At 43.5% G+C, this 23,810-nt stretch overlaps 1 protein-coding gene across 1 annotated transcript in view; it reads right to left on the reverse strand.

The window, feature by feature from the left end:
- LOC126538788 (uncharacterized) overlaps nucleotides 1–23,810 on the reverse strand; it is a 41,447-nt gene that overhangs the window by 14,820 nt on the left and 2,817 nt on the right. The window contains exons 2-3 of the mRNA XM_072284091.1: nucleotides 11,067–11,179; nucleotides 8,352–8,514 (exon numbers count right to left, since the gene is read on the reverse strand). Coding sequence (XP_072140192.1) covers nucleotides 8,352–8,514; nucleotides 11,067–11,179 — 276 coding nt within the window. The remainder of the gene's footprint in view (nucleotides 1–8,351; nucleotides 8,515–11,066; nucleotides 11,180–23,810) is intronic.

Below are 23,810 nucleotides of genomic sequence, written 5' to 3' on the forward strand. Positions count from 1 at the left end.
CTATGGAAAGAAGAATGATAGGTGTAACGTTAAGGGATAAGAAAAGAGCATATTGGGTGAGGGAACAAACGCGGGTTAATGACACCTTAGTTAAAATCAAGAAAAAGAAATGGGCATGGGCCGGACATGTAATGAGGAGGGAAGATAACCGATGGTCATGAAGGGTTACGGACTGGATTCCAAGGGAAGGGAAGCGTAGTAGGGGGCGGCAGAAAGGTGGGCGGATGACATTAAGACGTTTGCAGGGACAACATCGCCACAATTAGTACATGACCAGGGTAGTTGGAGAAGTATGGGAGAGGCCTTTGCCCTGCAGTGGGCGTAACTAGGCTGATGATGATGATGATGATGATGATGATGATGATGATGATGATGAGATCAAGGCACATTGTCGCAAAAAGCGAGAACGTCTCGTTACAGCGAACTAATGATGGCGACAGATATTCTCCTTTCCAGTGAGCTCTTGTTCCTTATAATACAATACCGGAAGTACATTAGATTGTCTGACAATTGTTTTCTACATGACCACTCGACTTCAGTTCCGTCACGCACATGATTCGGCTGTTGACGAATTTCGTGCAAAAGTCAAACTTATTACGGTTGATCGAACAAGATAAACGTGCGTCGCGTTAACAAGTGGACATGGCGTCATGCAATGAAGCACAGCCCTACGACATCGAGCTTGCGAAATGTAAGGCATAGAGGTGGGGGGGGGGGAGGTCTCAATGCAGTAAATGTATTTACGAACTCAGCTGAACAAGTATTGCGTTACACTGGAGTTAATGATACTCACGTAGTGGTGACGGTGAAGAAAGCAGCAACTGTGTGAATGACAAAACTAACGTTTTATTGGGGCGCACATGTGCCCTCAAAAACAGACTGCACTCAAACAACGACGATGGTGGCGCGCACCGTCGGGGATGGTCGAAAATCTGCTCAGAGGGTCAAGCGCGTCGGCTTTTATACATGAGCCATATATCCCAGCCAGAGCACTTCAGCCAGAGTATTCGCTGGTGCCCGCGTTTCTTCCAGAAAGTACAACACAATGCGCGTCGCGCGTACTTGCAATCAGGTTAAACTATGTTCGGTGACAACAGACAACGGATACACCCATCGATAACATTCGAGAAATCACCGATACATACAGCTGCATCCTGCGCTGAGCGATAGCATTTATCAGACGGTGAAACGTGGTCCGCCGATAAAGATGAACAAATAGACGTGTCAGTACCCTCCTCTTAGAAAACGAAATTCCGATGCTACAAACAGGAAAGCGTAAAAGAAAACTACAGTTAGTAGCAAAAAGTAACCAAGCAAAGAAGAAACAAAGTCCCGAAGTTCGAAGCGCTGGTAGAACGGCTTAAGGCGCACAACATGAAATATTCCACGTCGCCTGCGGCGCCACAGTGATTACGAAATACTGTCTGGCACAACATCATAGTCCAGTGCACCAATGCTTCAGATATTCTCGTAAGCTTGTGAAAAAGCGCCGCAATAGCTCCTCACTTAGTCGTCGTCAGTGTATCCATGTCTAAACCCGAACGCGGTCGCCGGGCTGGTATTCCAAGTAGTATCGTCGAAGATTGTAATGTGGGCTCTGGGTCCTCTGATAATTCTTGATGGACAGGCGGTCGAGCTGTCGGGTTTCTTCGGCGCATTGGATATAAGCGGCGACTTCCACATTTTCTTCGTCGGTGATGTGTGGCAGCATGGCGTCGAGAGTCGCCGTCGGGTTGCTTCCGTAAACTAGTTTGAACGGCGTGAACTGTGTCGTTTCTTGCACTGCCGTATTACATGCAAAAGTGGCAAACGGGAGAACGGCCATCCAAATATTGCGCTTGACGTCGACGTACATCGCTAACATGTCGGCGGGCGTCTTGTTCAGTCGTTCCGTTACTTCATTCGTCTGAGGCTTCTAGGCAGTGGTCCTCCGGTGACTTGTCTGGCTATACTGCAGGATTGCTTGAGTAAGCAAAGCTGTGAGGGCTGTTTCTCCGTCAGTAATGAGAAACCTTCAAATCAAACCTACTCAAGTCAGTTTATTTCAACACCACAGGAGGCAATACAACATTCACAAGAGTGATGCTGTAGGGTGAAAGCAAAAAGCCATCAATGCTTGACGAAGTTTTTCACATCATTTACCACATAGCAAATAGCAACATGAAAGCATCAGTATTTGTACAGTGGCAAACGTGACTTTGAATATTATACCGATTTTATTCTACGCGGTCCTAAAAAAGGGTGTTTGTAGAAAAAGAACGGCATCATTCGTTTGTTTGCTTACAACCTGTTTAGTGTTAGTGGCAGTAAATAGTTCATTTAGGGACGATAGTTGGTACTTGTGTAAAGTATTTTCTAAGCGTCAGTGGTTCGCATGCCATACGAGCTCGTGTATGGTGTTGAATGCGCTAAGTCTATTAGAAAAGGATTAAGATCTTTTCGGCAAGTAGGATATCGCTTAAGTAAAATTGAATCGTAAATGCTCGGCATCGGTTGTAAATTTAGGACTTCGAAAATGGGTTTATAGTGCGCATAGCATGGAGCACGTGCAATTACACGTGTAGCTTTCATTTGCAGTCTGTATATTCTAAGTTCCTTTCCGATTTGATGCCCCATACTATAGCAATTATTTAGCGCAGATAAAAATAGATAATTGTATAGTACGAGTTTAATTGGTTGCGGCAAAAGAAAACGCAGACGCGATAGGACACCAACGATACGAGAAAGTTTTAGAGTGAACAAGCTCAGCCTGACTGTTCCATACCATTTTTCATGAAAAATCACTTCCATGGTTTTCACTATGAGTTCAATTTTAATTGCTTCTGGGCCAGTCTTTAGGGTCAAATAGCAGTTTTCGGTCTGATTTTTGGGACGAAAGTGTGGTTTTGTTTTCGTGGTGTTTATAATTATCAAATTCCTTATGCCCCAGGTGTTCAGTAATTCCAAGACACTGTTTGGTTTGTACAGTCTTTAAAAAATAAGCTGGTATCACCTGCATAAATTATAAAATTTGTACTTTAATCAATGTTTACAAAGTCATTTACATAGACATTGAAGAGTAGTGGACCCAGGATACCACCTTGAAAAACGCCCTTCGATAAGTCTTTAAAATTAGACGCATAGCCAAAAATTTATAATTTTTGCTGTTGCTATCCAAAATGTGATTTTAATACATTTAAAAGGTTACACCTGAAAGCATAGTGGTCGATTTTATTTATTTATAGTAATGTGGCTAATTCTATCGAAGGCTTTTGCGAAGTCAACGAAAATTCCGAGTGCATATGTTTTGTTTTCGTATGCATACAGCATGATTTCTTTTTGCGTTAGTAGCGCCGTTTCAGTTGAACACTTCTCTGTGAAACCAAAATGAAAAGGCCTCGTAATGTGGTGCTTGGTTAGGATAGAAACTATTCGTTTATGTATTTGTTTTTCAGTTACTTTAGAAAAAATTGGCAGAATTGAAATGTCTCTTAAATTTGATGTTTGTTTTCTTACCACCCTTGCAAAAAATAGAGAGCTTTGCTATCTTAAGATGCTTAGGAAAACATAAAATTCATGATATATTCAAAGACAGGGGACAGAATATGTATAACATGATTAATTAGGCGAATTTACAGGCCGTCAGCGTCACAACACCAACTGTTCTTTAGGGCCAAGAAATGAGCGGTAACCTCCTGCGTAGTTACTGGAAACAGAAATGCACACTCGATTACTTGCGTGGTCATGAACCACGTGACATTATTATCATGTGAGCTCTCTCCAACGGAGGTATAGAAATTATCAAAGGCTACGGCAAGGTCATCACTAGTGAGGATCTGATTTCCCGCAGGGATGTGCTGCCGTCCAAGCATGGCAACATGTTCAACTTTGTCCAGACGGCTTTAGATGTTTTAGTTTCCTTTTTTCAGGATCAAAGAGGATTCTGAACTATTCAAGTTTGTTTCTTCTTAAAAGATAATTTGTTGCAGAATTGTGTTTTCTAAATGTCTGAACGTCTTCTTCGTTCCCAGATTTTAAAAAGCGCTCGTAAACTACATTTTTTATATTTTGTAGATTTAAGGTACTCTGAAGTAATCCAAGGCTTCCTTGCCTTGCGTAGCCGCTTTATTGTTTCGAATGGAAAACACTTGGTATAGGCTTCTATAAAAGTTTCAACAAAGAGAATATACCTTGTGTCTGTGTCGGTTTCACAGAAAACGCCGTCCCATTTAACTGGGATATACATGCAGTAAGTACATAAGCCGTGCTTGATGCATATGTAACGGAATTGTAAGTTCGCATCCTTAAATTAAAATTTTCTTATCGCTTAAAACTACGTATACACGTGGATGGTCCCTGTATAATATGTCTTTTAACGACACCAGACCAAATAGGATGGATTTGTGCTAATTGGTATAATGATGTCAATAAGTGTGCAGGAATGAGAATGGAATCGAGTAGGTTCTTTTGTAGCATTTGTAAATGAGTTAGACTCCCAGATATCGCAAAGTTGAAGACGCGGGGGCTGGAAGTTAGCATGTCAATAATTAGATCACTGCCTATAGTAAGGTTCTCATTTTCATTGGCCCACGACAGGAAAGCGTTGGAAAACTTATAAAGGTGGACACGTTGCATTTAGGTGGGTGGTATATCAGAGAAAAAAATTCAGCAACAACATTTCACAGTCATTATCTCGTTATCATCAGTAATAATAGAAAACAATTCCACTATTTCACACTCGTCATCACCAGCCTATTTTCTATCCACTGCAGGACGAAGGCCTCTCCCTGTGATCTCCAATTACCCCTGTCCTGCACCTACCGATTCCAACTAGCGACCGCGAATCTCCTAATGTCATCGCTCCAGCTTGTCTTCTGCCGTCCTCGGCTGCATTTCCCTTCTCTTGGTACCCATTCTGTAACCCTGATGGTCCAACGGTTATCTAACCGGTGCGTTACATGACCTGCCCAGCTCCATTTTTTTCTCTTGATGTCAATTAGAATGTCGTCTGTACCCGTTTGCTGTCTGAGCCAAACCGTTCTCTTTCTGTCTCTTAACGTTACGCCTAGCAGTCTTCGTTCCATCGCTCTTTGCGCTGTCCTTAATTTGTTCTCGCGCTTCTTTGTCAGTCTCCAAGTCTCTGCCCCATATGTCCGCACTGGTAAAATGCACCGATTGTACACCTTCCTTTTCAAAATTAATGGTAAGTTTCCAGTCAGGAGCTGACAATGTCTGCCGTATGCGATCCAACCCCATTTTTATTCACACTCAAACAAATCCTTTACTAAAAGCCTAACCCATCTTATCACTCCAGTTCAAGAAATGAGTAGCATAACTAGGAATACGAAGAACTTGAGACTGGTGGCTATACCAGGTTTCGGAAACCATCGTGACGTTGAAAGAGAATTCAAACAATTCAAGCCGTATCGCTATCTGGTCTGCCTTGTTTCGGGCTGACTGTACTTTTACACGAGGAAAAAAATGTGGCGTTTTATTTCCGATAGCCATAGACTTAACGGGTGCAGCCGTCCTTATGCTTTTTTTTTTAAGTTGGAGCTTTACGAGTTCAGGCGACCTTTTCTAGAACGCTTTGATTTGTTATCTGAAGCACCAGCAACATCTCATCCTTTCGCTCAAAAATTTTGCCGCCCACTGACCAGGCAAATCTCCGTTCGGCTTCCTTCTTGCGCGCAACAGTTTGCCCAAGCAGCTTTTTTAACTGCGGTCATAGTTGTTTATTTACGAAAATAAAGGTCTTTCCTGGGCCACCAATATCGGCTGTCGTTAAACGTATGTTCTTCGCCTTCTCTAATACTTAGTCACGCTTTGACCGACGGTTGAACTGCACAACAATATGGGGGCAAGGGTCATCTTTAGTAGTCACGCGCTGGCAAATTTCAATGTCATCTTCCCTCACGGATTCGCCGACAGCTTGACCAATTTTCCGAATGACCTTAGTCAACTGTTCACTTTCCACGACAAGGACGTTTTTCACATCAATATTTTCATTTCGCGAATACTGCTCTAGGGCGGTCGTTCTACGCTCATTGTTTAGAACGAGCTTCCTTCAATTGATAGCATTCAGTTTCGACAACGCCATGTTCAGACTTTAGCTCACTATTTTCTTTTTCAAGCCGCGAGTATTGCATCGACATTTCTTCAAACTTCTTATTAACAAAGCCACGACTTGGTTTCACGTCACGTATTTCTTTGCGAAGCTCTCTCGAGGACAGTCCTCTGATCACCTCGCAAAAATTCTTATTTTAACTCTTTGATATCTTTTTTCCATTTCGGCTGGCGACATAACCAAACAGCTCGGCAGCAGCAGCAGAAAAGAAAAAAAAAGGCTGAGGAAAAAAACAAACAGTAACATCACTGACCTAAAAAATAGTAAACAATGGTTCAGTAGGCTATCCACAGATCCGCTGCTGCTGCCAAAGGGCGGATCAGTGCACCCGGCGTTGGTCGCAACAAAAACACGACGGCGATGATCTCCGTCCTGCCCTGATATGATATGGAGCGATGCGGGGACATCATACAAGCAGGTCACCAGTGACTCCCGCGTTCACCACAGTCCTCCCTTGACACTAGGCAATGCATCGACGAGATGTGCTGCGGGTTGAAATAAAGCTTCGCCTCCGCTGCGGGTCGGCACGGCATTGCGCAAACATCAAGAGCGGCCCACGTATTCAGAGTGCTTAACGCCTGATTCACCTGCGGCAAGTCACCTCACAATCGATCACGTGACACGATACGCATAAACAGCCATTCTGCCTGCTGCCACGGCCAGTCATATAGCATCCTTGCTCCTGCAAAACTTCATTCTCCGTTGCGGTGCAGCTCATCAACTTCCGAGCCATAGAGCACGTGTGCTCCTTTCCGAACTCTTAAACGCACTCCGTGCTGCCGCATCGTTCATGACACCACCACTGCCTACCATGCTGAAACCAATCGTTAGACGAAAAGATTTAACCGCATTTTCGCCACATGCTCTCCCAAAGTGTAGCCCCTAGTCACTTTAATAGCGACTTCATTTCGCCATGTATTACATACGCCTAGAACAATGCAGCTCGGGCGACCACAGGGTTTGCCCCGTTCTGCCTGTTGTATGGTGGCGAACCTTCGACCACACTCGACACCATTCTTTCGTGTCAACCCGACTCATCCGAAGGTGCGCCCACCTCTGAAGCTGCCTTTCCCGCCGAGGAACGCCGTCAGCTCATCCGCTCCGCCACAAGCGTAAGCCAATGGTAAGAAAAATCTCGAGTTGGTGATGACCAACCCCATTGTCCCTTTCTGCAAGACTCTCTCGTGCCTGGGCTGCTGTGGTTAGGATGCTGCCAACGCTTCCTGCTTCTCTCGTGTACTGTCCTTTGTTCGCATTACAACACACACACACACACACACACACACACACACACACACACACACACACACACACACACACACACACACACACACACACACACACACACACACACACACACACACACACACACACACACACACACACACACACACACACACACACACACACACACACACACACACACACACACACACACACACACACACACACACACACACACACGCACGCACACACACACACACACACACACACACACACACACACACACACACACACACACACACACACACACACACACACACATATATATATATATATATATATATATATATATATATATATATATATATTGAAGCGAACTCACGCGTTCATAGCATGCATGCTATTGGCAGGAGGCTATAGTAATTAAGGCAATCTTTTGTTTACCCCATAAATTACTCATTAAGTAGGCTTAATCACGCAACTTCTTAATTATTAACATTTGACACCGAGTATGATAAGCAGATTTGTAGAGCATTAGCTTCAGAAACCAGCTATCGAGTTGTTTCGTGTACGATACATCTCACGTACTCCTTTTTTCCGGGTGAGGAAGAAAGCCTGCGAAATATGAAAAACAAGAAACGACGTGACGGAGCTCTCGAAAATGGTGCTAATCGTTGTGAGTATAGCCCTCCTCGCGAACTCCACGGCTAGAATTTCTAAATTAAAGCATGCGTAATAAGGTAGGTAGTTTAAAACGTCATTAGTAAATTTTTGTTATTAGTCGATTGTGCATGTCAATTTTTTGTGCAACTAGTTACCGCCGCTTCGAGTAGATCACCTCATGAACACCCTGTACATAAGCGTACGCGGCAAATATATTGTTGTTTGAAGCCTATGCAGATTGCAAAATAGAAGTGTATTGCGATCTTCTGTTCTTTATGGTGCATATTTCTAACTTTAAAATTCTTTAGACTACTACGCACGTAGCCACGCATGGAAAACCAGTGAACTTCGTACTCACATAAGTGTGCCCATAGACCAACTTAGCCTTGACACTTGGTGGAATTTCGTAGATACTTGGCGGCACTATTATGCATACGAAATTGGGCACTTCAGTTGCGATCTCGTCTTCTTTAAAAGATATGTGCCCCAGGAACACCACAACATGAGGTGTGTAGATTGATCTGAAAGAGGAAAAGAGTTTTCAACTTGTTACTAATGTTCCATAGCAAATGAATGGTTGGTATTAACTGCTATGAACTCAAACCATTGTTCGTGCCCCCTTCTCAAGCACCCTATTTGTCACCGCCCCTGTACATATGTAAGGTATAGCCATTTTCTTTTGCAGTACTGCGCACAAAATAAAACGCGGCATGAGTCCCCCATCCGCGTAGCTTTTAACGTGCATGATCCCGATATTTAGAACTACATCTGAAATTGAAGGCCATGATGGACTTGATCTAAATGACGCCTCACGTAAACACGCCCATGGCGCTCATTACGTTTTCTTCGGCGTGCTAGCGACATGCCTTATTTATATCACGTCAAGCATGGGCATGAAATTAACACGTACTTCTGAATACTGGGATAATTTTGACACGCGGTGCTTCCCAAATTCGAAGCGTGGCACGTTTTTGCCGCTTCGGTATTTCAACGACGCCTGCTTAACTCTTCCAGAGACCCGACGTTTACTTTCCGAGGCGTCTAAGCTGTTTTAATCACAGATGCGTGGTTTGCAGCACCCATTTGAATACCTTCACACATGCATGCCAGTCGCGCCGTAGAGCGATACCGTTATCTATTCGCTGCTTGTATAGCGTAGTCTGAGTTACGGGCTCTGTCACCGCTATCTGGGGCACGGAAATGGCGCTCTCCCAACACATGTAGCGCTACCTAGCGCAGTAGGCTGCAAGCACATTGTTGGTCCTGTATATGAGCTGCCAGTGGGAAAGGGCTTTTACTCGCATGTTATTATTATTATTATTATTATTATTATTATTATTATTATTATTATGAGGGTACTGTCCGATCACAGGTGGAGCAGGACTACGAGAGGACCGGCTTTTATCGACGCGCGTTCTGGCCCAACTCTACGGCCTACCGCCGTTACGAGGCGCATGACGTTCGTCAGCGCCCCGTTGAGCCGTCTTGGCCAGTTTCTCTGCCGGCAACAATGGCAATAATGATCGGGAAAGGCATGCAGTGCTTCTTCATGCACATGATCTGGCACATGTCCAATAAATCTGGCGATCCAGTGCGGGGCTAAGTCTGCCTTTTTTTTTTCGCAAACAAAGACAGTGTTTCTAAGCGGTCCCTTCACGCACACAGGCCTCAAGATGTCTTGCGCACAGGACTGGCAAGGCTAAACATCTGTGAAGGTTTGGGCGTATCGTAACGATGCTATCTGCAAAATTCTGCTGCCATGTTAACCGTACTACATGAGTTAAAGGGGTCTACATCGATGGAAAATTGCAAGCACATTCTTCCTTATTCAAGGACGCCTGTCAAGCACATTTCTTAACGCAATACTAAGCCTGCAGTTGAAGAGCGTGGCATGGAGGAACAAAGATGAAAATGCCTGCCTCAAATCGAAACCATACACGCGGCAACACGTAAAGTTACAAGTTCCTTAGAAATAAATTTTGGGGTTGTATCTGTTCGTTTATTCTTGCAAGTGGGTCACCGGAGGGCGTTTATCTTATATTTTAAGGAAAGGGGTGGGGGTTGGCGCTATTGTTATCCGATTTTGCGAACTGGTCAGGTTTTCCGTTTTTATCAGGGCAAATAATAATAAGCTTTCAAACGTGAATTAGCAATTATATTCTCACGTTCTTGCTTAGTCTCTAACTTTGTCGTCCGCGCGGCACGTGAAGATGGAAGTGCACCAAGTCACCCAACTGGCTAAGGTGGTCCTAGTACGGCAACGCAGTCATACATCCCACAGCAAAGGCTATGCTCGCGTCCATCCTTTCATCGAACAAAGTCAACAGAAAGGTATTGCATCGCACGAGGCAAGGCTACGACTGTGAGTAGAGCAGCCCTATGTACCTGGCAGTGCGTCCTTTGAAGCAACTACGTCCTTCCTACGTGCCACGGCTGAATGCGTCATGTGACGTCAAGTACCGTCTCCGCGCTCTGGACGGCCGTGACGGGGGCTGTAGACCCCCAAGCACGCGGCCCGCTCTTTTCAGTGGAGTCATTCTTTAGCCACTGAGACGGAGCATTCCCACCGAGCACGCGCAACCGTTTCCGCGTTGACCTGTTCCAACCAACAGCCAGATGCGCTACCTATTCGACCATGGGCTACGAAGGGACCCACGTAGGCAGGAAAGCTGTTAAAGACATACCTACATAAGCTGTCTACCCCGCAAAGTATCTGCCGTACCTTTAGAATTATTCTCCCTTTAAATGGAGCATCGAGCGACCGAAACTGGACGGTCACTTTTATACCCAAGTGTCAACCTTTGGCTATTTGCGAGAAGCAGATTAGCCGCGCGGTTTGCAAGTCTCCAATGTTAATAAGCCGCGATTTTAGATTTTAGTTTTAATTTTTGGTAAGGCGTGTCACTATTTTTGTCCTGCCTTAGTCGTTTGCGCTACGACAATTGAAAAAAAAAAACAAGCCACCTGTGTTACCATGACAACGACTTCTACAGCACTATTGTATGTTGCGCAATAATTTTCAATTTCTGAATACAACCTTCCCGGAGACCCTGCACGATTAAATGTTGCTTACTGAAGGTGCTGTGCCGCCTCCTCGCAGGCAACTTGCTTTTTACCGTAGTAGCCGAGGAAGGTGTATGACGCAACTCTCTTCGTAGCAGATGGCTTGGATATGTCAGCAGCTTTCTGTGGAAAGGAGGCACGATGTCATTACGTAAACATCACTTCAATCGCAAACCGTTTTAAACAGCCCTGCTGCACGTGCAGCAGCACCAGCTTTTAAACATGGCTTTTTCGTTTTCAGACGCGTACTCATTATCAACGTAACACCCTCGAGAACTTGTGAAAAAAAAAATTCAATCGTGTCACATAGCTTCTACTCAAATATTTTGCTTAGCATTCATTCTATGCAAAAAAAGGGTGACGATCATTTACACGGAGAAATCGTTGAAGGTAAAAAGAAATTTATTGCGACTGACCGCTCAAGGACTACCGCGTGAGCTTGTAATATTTGTCACTGAAATCTAAAACATGTTCTTTTCAACTTGTGACTTCAGTAAAAAACGAATTGCATCATTTTTACGTGTATACTTATTGCTAACGATTCAAATTTTTTGTTTTGCTGCCCCCAATCAAGACGCACGCAATGAGAAGCATCGTAGTATGGGAGGCTCCAAAATATTTTCGACGAGCTGGAGTTCATAAGTGTGGCCCTATTCTTAGTATAAGCGTGAAGTTTTGGATTTCAGGACAATGTTTAGGCTGTAGCTGCGACCAAGAATCGATCGCGCGACGTTATGCGCCGTGGCAGTTATCTGAGAGCAAGCGAACCACGGTTACAACGTTTAATTATAATTGACATGACAGCATTGCAACCCCTTCATCATTGGTTTCACTACAATTTCTTTGAAACACCATTCCCCCCATAGCACTCTCTGCTGATGCAGATGTTTTCTCGGCGATTCTTTTTTTGTCTGCGCAACGCTGTCTAGAAACGATCGCCATTGTGTCAGTTCAGGGTCCACACAGCACAACTGCTGTCACTTTTGTAAGGGCATTTTTAGTAATGAAACTGAATATAATATCCACACTGAATATTGTCCGAACATTTACTAATGTTATAGTGTATGCGCATTTTTTCTCAAGATTCTTGACTTGCACTATTGCGAGATCACACCTTTTATTTTGCAGAGTGCATCGCCCTTCTTTGTATGGCACGGCGGCTCAGGTGAGATGCGTATTAACTGTTCTGTAATCTTACAATGAACGGAATGACTTTCTGAAAATAGTCGGATGCGGAGCAGTGAATACTTTGCATTTTTTACGACTTGAGTAGTTTGACAAGCCGAAATAATGTGTCACTAGGTGGCTCACATCACGCCAAGATAGGTAAATTATGTCCTCAAGAAGTCTTAGTGTCATTTGGTGATATTCTTATTTCGCAGTGAAATAAAAAATTCGCTACAATATCTCAATATGCATAACAACAGGAGTAGTGAATCGCAAGCTATCACAAGCATTAAATTTAGCTATGTCACTATTACTTTCAGCTTATCATGATAAGCGATGCCATACAAATGACCTGATCTAAAATCACTCTCGTCGTTCGGATTCTTTCAATCAGGATTTTGAGCATTAAGATTAGACGTCCCCAATAAGACGCCCCTTCTACGCATATTACATTCCCAGACATTGCTAAATGACTAGCCTTAAAAAGTTGAAGACGCCTATACTTCCATAGCTCCATATTTAATCAGATATGGCGATAGGAAATTTTATGACTGGAAGAAACTAGGAGCGTTGCTTCGTCGTAAACATCAAACATAATCGACAAGGACCACAACAATTCATGCAGTAATTAGTTAGGGATGTAGGATATATAGTGACCAACTTAGATCTCGTAAGAACTCTGCCCTTCCCATTCATGGTACGCTCTGCACATATATATATACATAAGCAGCGAAACAACAAAATATACAGGAACTGTCATAAAATTGACCACATCATATCGATCATGTTACTCGTGTGCAAAGGCTCTTTCCTTAGAACTTGTGTTATTTGCGTCTTTGTTATTTGTATAGTTGCCATTTCTACTTGTATCGTGTTATTTGTGCCCGATCATCAATAAACAATAACACCTCCCACACATCTAAAATACTTAAGAAGACAACACTTATAGAAGTGTTACTCAAGTTTATAAAAGAGTTTGAATATTGAGAAGGAAATATTCAGTAGAGAAGAAGACGAGTTATGCAACTGGAAGGGCAAGTTGTTCTGTTAGCCGAGAGTTTTCCATGGCAATGTTCAGCTCCAGCACGTTTTGCGAATGAACGCAGAGAAGGAATCCAAAATGATCACAGTCAGGGTCTTTGCAGCAGGAGTCATTTACTGCCCTTACCGTTTTATTATCCCAGTGTCACCGCATCTTCCTCAACTTGTCGGTCACATTGCCTTCTGTGGAAATATGACTGAGTTGTTGAATAAAACTGCAGTACAAGATTTCGCAAGGCTAAGAATTGAGTTATTTTTATAACAGCCAATTGATGCATTTTTTTTTCTATTTCTGACATTTACCACATCTTATTGCGCGCTACTAATCATAGCAATGCCATTCCGTAGTGTTCGTAGTCGCCGACTAATAAATAGTCTTTAGCAACGTTATTGTCCCGTTACAGCGCTTTATTTAACCCACGTAAGAAAGATGCCTCTTAAAGATAAATGGCCTATCACCGTAAGTGCGAGGAAGAAAAGAGATGCTAGAGACCTTCAAAGTACGAAGGGCATTTTCGAAATAGCCTGGTACATCAGTAATCGTTTGGTGCATATTCATTACGCCCCAGTGGTGGATTTTGAACTTCCATAGTTTTTCATTTGCCCACGCTGTTGCGGTCGGCTTGTGAAGGTGGGCCAAAAATTGGCCGATGTCCCTGAAAGCAAACGAGAAATAAAAGTATTTGCATTGTTTTCCATACAAGTGAAGAATAGAAGATTATGAGATTAAGCAGTTGCAATTTAGTTAAAGCAATGTAGCCGTAGACCTTCCTAAAATGACCGTTCTTTGCAAAAAACGAACAAAATAAAACTTCGTCAACACGCTGTCCTTTATAGCATCCCACCGCGTCCTATTCAATAAAATCTGGTGGCTCGAATTTCTGGAAATACGGACTGTGATTGTAGCTAGAGTATATTCCAGCTCTGAGGGGGAGTGAGCGACACTGCAGTGCTCAATATACAGATAGGTTTTGAACGACCGGAGAGTAAGATTTTCTACAAGCCCAATGAAGGATTCGTGAACTAAGGCTAAGTGCCTATGGCTTATTTAAACCACTGATTCTAGTTTTCCCAATATTTTGACGGCAGAAGTCTTGAAGTGTGTGTATCGGCACACACATTAGCCTTTTAACTTGCCGATGACAATGACTGTTCAACTAGAACACGTGTCAATAGGCGCAGCCTCTGTTCAATGAACGAAGCCTACCCAGATCCATCTTACGAGCTTCATGTGATGCGAATATTTCGCATAGCGTTTAGATAAGTGCGATACATCAAAATGTGAAACCTACAATTTTGAATATTTTCCTCTTGTGCAGCGTCTCACAGCCAGTAAAGTTAATGCTTATGTACCGCATTTATAACAGCATTGATTTCAGTCAAGATTTATGCTAATGTACTACACAGTGCGCATGCTGTGACGAAACGGAAAAAGCAGTTCAACAGGAGGTGCAGTGTGAGACGTCGAGGCAGTGATGTCACGAGGACAATGGCAATGTATCATACGTATTGAAGGAAGATTGGTGATGAAACATGCATTGCTCCGATAGGTAATAGATGCTCATCAATAGATTTTAAGTGCTGCATACCCATTCTGCCGCAGTGGTACATAGCTGCTGCGCAACATTGCTCACGAATGGGCGCAGAAAGGGCTCATACATGGTGTACCCCATAACATAACAAAATTAATAAACCCGAAGCCATTGTAAAGAATGTGTTATACTGTAGCACTCTTCAATGAAGCACACTAAACACACTGGTTTATTGTAGGCGAACTTGTGCCAGGAAACTCAATATTATGCATTCACACACTTTAAAAGAAGAGTTAGCAGGAGCCTATTCCACAGTCGACCGCGTCTCTCCGACGAACGCACTTTTTACGCACCGCGAAGGCCAAGAGCCACGCCGTGGCTTCTCATTGGACGGCAGACTCGGGCGCTGCCGTGAGCGCGTGCACGGGTGACACGCGCTGTATCGCCATGCGCGAGGCGTTGCTGGCGCTCTTCTAATGGCGATGCGACGAGTAATGGGTTTTAGAGATGAGACGCTTGGAAAGGTGCCTCACGAGAATGCTCGTAACGGGCATGTGGAGAGCTCTCTGCGGCAATACCACTAAGTGTTCTGTGTGCTTTAGGGATACCCATGAACCGACATACCACGTACAAGTCCGTTGTCTTGATTACTGTTTCAACAAGTAGAGCGTCAATGCACCCACGGACAATTTTTGTGGGTCCCTCTACCTGACAGTGGGTCAAGTAGGCAGACAGGGCGTCCCTGAGCTGTGAGAAATTCTACATCGGGCAGACCGCGAGATGTTTCAATGAAACCTCCATGAAGCACAGCAACGACGTCCACAAGCGGAAGAATGGGCTTCCTGCTTTTTATTAGCATGTGCGGATGTCAGTGACATTTTCAAGGAGTTGACGTACTAACGAGTGGAAGCAGCAAATGGAAGGGGAATTAATTGATATGCTAGGCACCTATTACGTCAGCTTGCCATCTGTGACTAATGGGAAGAAAATTTGCCTTAACTCGCGGAAATTTCACGCAGGTTATAAAGGAACGCATATGTGACTCGGGCGCTTGGCGCAAAATTCCGCGTATATGGGCGTTCATTTTAGGTTGACAGAATGTTTAAAAATAATCCATGCATATAGAAATCTGATATAGAATATCTACTCATTTATCTAGAATACTCGAAGAGGCAGAAGTCTGTTACACTGAAACAATAAAACGCATAATTCACCACTTATCGAGATAGCATATATCAACTTCTGACTTATTATTTTTCGTGGACAGATATGGTCTACTATTTCAATTTTAGCGTTTTACATACCGAAACCCCAGTGTCATTAAGTCACACGGCATAGTGGTGGACTCCGAGTTGATTCAGACAACTTGGGCGTCATTGATATGCGTCCGGTGCATATTACACGGGTGTTTTTTCACTTCGCTCCCATTGAAATGCGGCAGTCGCGGCTGGGATTTGACATCAAGTCCTCAAGCTTAGCCACGCAAAGCCAAATCGACTACACCACTACTGTGCGTTTGAAGTAAACTAAGTGAAGCCAGTCATTTGGCTAGGCAGATAAAAATGGAACGAAATTTGAAACAGCCCCATTGACTGATACTTGGCTTCAAACTTCCGAAAAAATCCGCTGTTATTCAACTTACTTTTTTTACCGAAACGCCCTTATTACACACCTGAGCTCACATACTACAGGAACACCAATACATTTGGTTGCAAAGTTCGGGAACACATACACCAATGCTGGTGTCATCATAAGAATGTGCTCCAAGTATTCACAAGTTTTACAGTTTGCTTATAGAAAATCAAAAGGGTAAGGACTAAAGGACTAAAGGACTAATGCGCCTGACTGAGGCCCTGACCCCTGTACAATCTGCGCTCCAATGAAGAAATTAGGACAGCGTAAGAATGAGGAGAAAAGGAAAAAAGAAGATGGGGGGGGGGGGGGTACTTGAACAAGGAATTCATCAGGCAAGATCGAGGAAAAAATTATACACTGAAAGCTAAGAAAAGCAAGCACATGATGTGCAACCAAAAAACAGCATGAACAACACAGTTTGGGCGAACAATAAAAAAGCGTAATTAACCATATTTGTAGTACTACTATTTCAGTTCTTAACGTCACGATTTGTAGCAGTACGCATTCGGCAACAAACATAGCTACAAGGAAACAAATGCAGACATAGTACTTTACTTTGTCTTACATACAAAAACGCTACAGTATTCATTGGGCTCAAACTGGCACGAATAACCATTTAAAGCTCGCTTCATAAAAACACGCTGGGTTCAAACGGAAATCGCACGTCACACCAACGAGCTATGTTCGGGTACATATATTTCTTGTACAATTTTATTGATGGCGATTGCTTTATTAGGTTTACCATTTCCTTGTTTTCATTTAGGAGCTTTGTAACTTTATTACTCAAGCTCTGCATCCCACAATTATTTCTAATCTTAGGTTGTTTATAGTTAATCACACGAAAGTTGCGGTCTGTGCTCGTTTCAAGATAGACTCAAAATTTGCCCAGTCTTTTTTTTTTCATTTGCTCCAAGATATAAAGTGAGAGCTCCTCTGTATAAATAATATTTGGTGGAACTAATTTATACCTCATTTCATATGTAGATGTGGTATCATTGAAGCGGACGCGTTCAAGAGCACGAACAGCTCTCTTTTGTAAAACCTCAAGTTTATTTAAATTTGTGGTCGTTGTATAGCCCTATGTCAGTAAGCAGTATTGTAGATGGGACTGAGTTAGTGCATGATATATAACCGGTCTGAATCTGTTTATAAAAAGGGACCTAATATCCAGCCTTGTGGTACTCCCGTTGGGATTATGTTGTGATCTGAAGAACAGCTGTTTATTATCACGTACTCTTAACTATCAGGTAACGTCAATTAGTTATCAGATAAGTTTTGATTACCTGATAAGCCTGGCCCCTTAAGTCGTAAGAGGGTAGTTTATTTAATAATATTGACTAAGTAACCGAGTCAAACGCTCTCTTGATATCTAAAAATATTCCCACCCTAAACTCTTTGTTTTCAATATTCTCAACAAATTTTTTTAATGCCTAGTGGCGCTAGCTCTGTGGACTTGGTTTTTTTTTCTTTTGAAATCCAAACTGCCGGGATACTATCAATTTGTGTTTTCTTAGAAAGTCAGTTCTTCTAAATATAACGCGTGCAATTACTTTCAAGAATACGTTCAGAACGGGGACAGGGCGATAGTTTCCTAAGTCATCTTTCTTTCCTCCTTCGTGAACAGGAGTTACGCGTTCTATTTTTAATTTGTTGGAACCCAGGAAGCGGAGCCGAAGTAGAGAGGGCTTCTTTATTTGACGCTCGTAAAAAAAAAAAACTAAAAAATGCAGGCGCGCGCTTGGATCCACGTTCGTTTCTAACTTCGGCTTCTTCACTTCTTTTTCGTAGCATAATATCTAACAGCTCCCGGCCGAACAAGTTGCGTGTGCTTGTTTCTTTTCAAGACGGAACTTGTCCGGCAGATTCTAGGTGGTACAGCATCTGTACCGGTCCCCGCAACGTGTTGCCATTGGAAGTGTGTACTTTGCATGAGCGAACTTTGCCGTCGCTGCCCGGAAATAATTCAGTCACTTGTCCCATCTTCCACAATTGTCTTGGCGCTCTTAATTCTTTTATCAGTACTATGTCTCCAAGTTTCACTGATTCTGAGTGTCTATTTTCATTAATGTGAGCTGAACGAAGTTCTCGGAGGTACTCTCGTCGCCACCGATTCCAGAGATTGTTTAACACGTGTTCTCTGTGTTTCCATCCTCGCTGAAGTAATTCGCGTGACGATGGTGTTTGCTTTGATGCTGTGCTTGACAAGTCTGGAGGAAGCATAGTCAACCTTTGGCCTTTGAGGAAATGACTTGGCCTAAGCGGCATTGGTTCAGAGGCTTCTGCATACACAAATGTTATCGGTCGTAAATTTATCATCGCTTCTGCTTGATAGAACGTGGTCGAAAGTTCTTCATAGGTAAAGAAACTGTTTCCTAGTGTTTTCTTCAATGTATACTTGACAGATCTAATTGGTCGTTCCCAAAATCCTGCCCACCAGGGAGCTTGTTCGGTGATAAATTTCCAAACAATCCTGGGACTTCCGAAATACAATTGTACTTCCTGCGATTTCCCTATATCATAAAGTCGCTGGATCTCCCTTGAGGCCTTTTTATTACAAATTCCTCGTCGGGGCACAAATCGTTTAAATGCTAGCAAGAATTTGTCGTAAGACTCGTGGCAAGCTCCAGATGAACCACCCTGACGATGAAGCGAACTACCTGAAGAGGACGACCGACCGACGCGATCAACGCGACGATGCTGCGACAGAATCAAAGAACGATCCACTTCATCACGAATCCACCAATTCCCGACGTGACGACATGGAAAGACTACAACTTAAGCGTGCTACCGTTCGAGCGGTGGTCACTAGGATCATCAACGACATGACAACTCTTATGCAGATGGAACCAACACCATCTTGTGAGCTGACCGACCTTCTTAACCTATTGAAGATAAAGGAAACTATGCTTATGGACCTTGATAAACAAGTAGAAGAGCATGTTACTGATGACAACCTTGAGGATGAGCTTCAAAGCGTCGGACAGTATCAGGAATCTATCGTCCTCGCGAAATCCCACGCTGAACGCATTTTATCCGCTTTGCAATCATCGACTACGCACGCATCTCACAATGACTTTCATCAAGCACGCGCACACGTTAAGCTACCTAAGCTCGATGTGCCGAAGTTTCATGGTGACCCCCTTAAATGGCCAGAATTTTGGGATCAATTTGAGTCTACTGTTCACCAGAACCGATATATCACAGACGTAGACAAATTGAAATATCTTCGGAGCTACTTCATGGGTAAAGCGGAAGGTGCCATCAGCGGCCTGTCGACAATCAACAAAAGCAATTCCACAGCTATAGCACAGCTATAGAACTCAAAAACAGATTCGGTCAGAAGTCAATGATTGTTAACGACCACATGCGTCGTCTTCTAAACCTACGTAAAGTTCGTTCTTGCGAAGATTTCGAAGGGCTTCAAAGGTTGCATGAAGAAGTGCTGATGCGCGTCAGATCCCTGCATAACCTCAGCGTCGAAGAAAAGCAATATGGAGTGCGTCTGAAAACTGCTATAATATCTGCCACAAGAATTGGTACTCAGTTATACTCAGCGCATCTTGTCTTTGACAAATACAGGCGTTACTAGTGACAGGTTAAATGAAATGTCTGTTCTTGTAGACTTCTTGAGCCTTGAAGTAAGAAGCCGGGAACAGACTATATTGATGACTTCTGAAAATAGAGAACAAGTTTCACCCGCAAAACGACAATCCAATGAGCATTTCCAAGGTACTTCATCTATGTTAACCGTGAAACTGACTTCAGAGAGTTGTATATTATGCGGAGACAAAGATCACTCGGTGGATGTCTGCTCAACGAAACTAACATTACACGAGAAGAAAGAGAAACTACGCAACTTAGGATGTTAATTCCGCTGCACTAGACAATTTCACAAAGCTAAGGAATGCCGAAACTGGACGAGACTAAGCTGTGCGAAATGCGAGGGGCGACACACCTCCACGATGTGTGACCCAAAATGGAAGCAGAAGAATACGGAAACGAAGGCCACTGTTTCCGGCTCGTTAACAAACTGGCTAAAGTACAGAGTTCTTCTGCAGACCACCCAAGTTTGGGCTCTGGGATCTGGAAGCAAATGCTTTGTAAGAATATTGATTGATGGTGGCAGTCAGCGCATCTTCATCACGGAAGTATTGTCTAGGAAGCTGAAAGCCGCTGTGTTAGCCGAAGAGCAGCTCACCATGTCGGGATTTGGAAACGTTTCAGCACCGCGGAAATATTATCGGAGAGTACGAGTCACGCTGCATAGCCAGTCCGACTCAAACTCCATTGAAGTAGAGGCTATAGAAGTTCGCGAAATATGCAATGACTTGTCAGCATTAACAGAGACAAATGTACTTGCAAAGTTGAAAAGCAATAACTTACGTATGGCTCACGTGAACGCAGTTCAAGTCTCGCCTGAGCCTGGAAAAAGCATCCTTACTGGTGCAGGCTATTACTGGCAGCTCGTCAGCGGTAGAATTAATCGACTGGACGACTCCTTGACCGCTATCGAAACTATCATAGGATGGACACTTCGTGGAGATACTAGAAGTCCACCTAAGTTCTACAAGCCGGAAACCATAAGGAATTTTATGATAGGCCTAACGGAAGCCAACGTTTCCCAGCAACTGAGGTCTTTCTGGGACGTAGAACATCTGGAACTGACTAACGAAGACAGACTTTCGAAGGATGACGAACGCGTCCTGAAGAGCTTCATGGAAACAACTGTCAGAGACAGTGGTCGCTATCAAGTTGAACTGCCGTGGCGCAACAATTGTTCCCAGCTTAAAAATAACCGGGATGTCGCGAAGAGGCTCGAGTCATTGCAGAGAACGCTACATCGAGAACCAGAGTCTCAGAAGGAATATGACACTGCCATTAGGGGCTACTATAACAAAGACTTCGCTGAGAAGGTCACAATAAACAGTACGAGTGAAAATATCACGTATTATATGCCACACCGAGCAGTAGTGCGAAGCAACAGAACTACGACTAAAGTACGGGTACGACTAAAGTACTAAAGCCTCTTCTCATGCTTCGGACTCCCTTTCACTGAACGACGTCTTGTGGACAGGGCCGAGTTTGAACCCCAACATCCTCGACTTACTGCTGAAGTTTCGCAGCTTCAAGATTGGAATTGCCGCCGACATCGAAAAAGCGTTTCTTCAAATGTCGCTGGCTGAACAAGACCGAGACGCGTTTCGTTACTTCTGGTTTAAGAAGGGTCTTCCAATATTTTAGAATTGCGCATGACAAGGGTTCATTTTGGCGCCTGCAGCAGTCCCTTTCTCCTTGCGGCAACTCTGTGACACCACTTCCAACTGGTAGAAGACAAATACCCTTCTATTGCCAAACTATTGAAAGATCATTTCTACGTAGATGACTTGGTTATCGGGGCACAGGACAAAGAAGCAGCGCAGCAAGTCGTTAGCGATTGTTTCAGTATCTTGAACCAGGCAGGAATGCATCTAAAAAAGTGGACGACAAATGATGGACACTTAAGAAACTTTTACAATAGTAGAGACTTAAAAGTACAGTTCGTTGTAAAAAAAGAAAAAAAGATTCTTGGTGTCCTTTGGGGTACCGACAAAGACATTTTAAAGCCATCACTAACGAAGATGCTTGAAGCATTGAACGAAGAAAGGGTTACGAGGAGACAGATCTTAAGCTTCGCCTCACTCATGTACGATCCCTTTGGATTCTTAGCGCCGTTCGTGCTGGTAGTCAAGTTATTTATACAAAGACTGTGGTTAGAGAAATTCACCTGGGACGCGCCACTTCCTGAGTCCCTTCTAATAGAGTGGACAGCGTGCACTAAAGGCCTCAGAACGGTTAATCAGCTAGAAGTCAAGAGATATCTTGGTCAAACCCTCCTGGGCAAGAATGTGCAGGTTACAATACACGCTTTTAGTGACGCTAGCCCAGTTGCGCACGGCGCCGTGCTTTACCTTCAGATACGAGACTTCAAGGGAGCCACAACAGTTCAGCTACTACTAGCCAAGTCGAAAGTCGCACCTATACAAAAGATAACTGTGCCACAATTAGAACTGATCGGAGCCCTAGTTGCAGCTCGACTAGCTGCAACAGTGAAACGTGCCCTAAATCTAGAGGGCATTGAAACAGTTATGTGGACACATCCTATGATGGTGATTCATTGGCTACGAGGTTCAGCGAACCCTCGGGAACAGTTCGTAGCAAACCGAGTTACAGAGGTACTCTCCCTAACTGATTTGAACATGCGGAGACATTGTCCGAGTGATCAAAATGCAGCCGATTTGCTGTCAAGAGCATCCACTGCGGAGCAACTCTTGCAAAGTTCAACTTGGTGGAAAGGACCAAACTTCCTCTACACTGAGACGACAATCGACGAGCCCTGCTACACCGAGGATACAGTCGAAACAGAAGAAACAACCAGTACCGCAGCAGCAATTCAGGATACAGTCGGCCTAGAAGAGGAAATTACGTGTTTGAAAGCAGTTGCTCGACCATTGTGCTTACAGTTGTAAACATCAACGACTAGAGCTCTTATAACCGACTGATGCGTATAACTGCTTGGATACAACGATTTGCTAGGAATTGCAGGTACACAAACACCAGGAAGAAGGGACCTTTAGACGCAACTGAAGTACAAGAGGCTGAAATTTATTGGATACGTCAAACACAAGATAAAGTATTTGGACCGGATGTCAACAGAATGGACATCGCACTCCAGCGGTTCAGACCATATCACGATGAATGAGAGCTTCTTCGCTTAGGAGGTCGTCTTCAGTTCAGGTAGTTCGCTTCATCGTCAGGGGTCTTCAACTGTAGATCTGATATCCTGGTCATGGTACCATATGTTGAAAACCAGGAAGTGGAGCCGATGTGGAGAACGTCTTCTTTATTCGATGCATCTAAAAAAAAACTAAGAAATGCAGGCGCCCACTCGGCTCCACGTTCGTTTCTAACTTTGGCTTGACTTCTTTTTCGGAGCATAATATTTAACATAATTCATCGGAAAGTATCCGTCCTTTAGAATGCAGTTACAAATGTGTGCCAGTGGAAGTGAAATTGTTGACGCTACAGCGTTGATTGGATCAGTCTTAACCTCGTTGAGACCAGCTGCAGTTTTACTAAGAATAGATTTATTATGCTAATTATTTACAATTCCCTAGTAGGCATCAGGTATAAGTATCAAAACAATTTATGTTTATATAGCTGCTCGGGTCAACTTTTGCCGTATTATTTCATTTCCTGCCGCAAGTTAGAAAATGCTGATCAAATTTGTTGAAAAGGTCTCTACCTGTAATGGCTTTGCCGGCAAATTTAATTTCATCACGGATTAAATTTGTGGGCTTTGAATGACATATTTTATTACAGATATTCCATGGTTTACTGGA

Source organism: Dermacentor andersoni, chromosome 8 (genome assembly GCF_023375885.2).
Source record: "Dermacentor andersoni chromosome 8, qqDerAnde1_hic_scaffold, whole genome shotgun sequence".
NCBI classification, from domain to species: Eukaryota; Metazoa; Arthropoda; class Arachnida; order Ixodida; family Ixodidae; genus Dermacentor; species Dermacentor andersoni.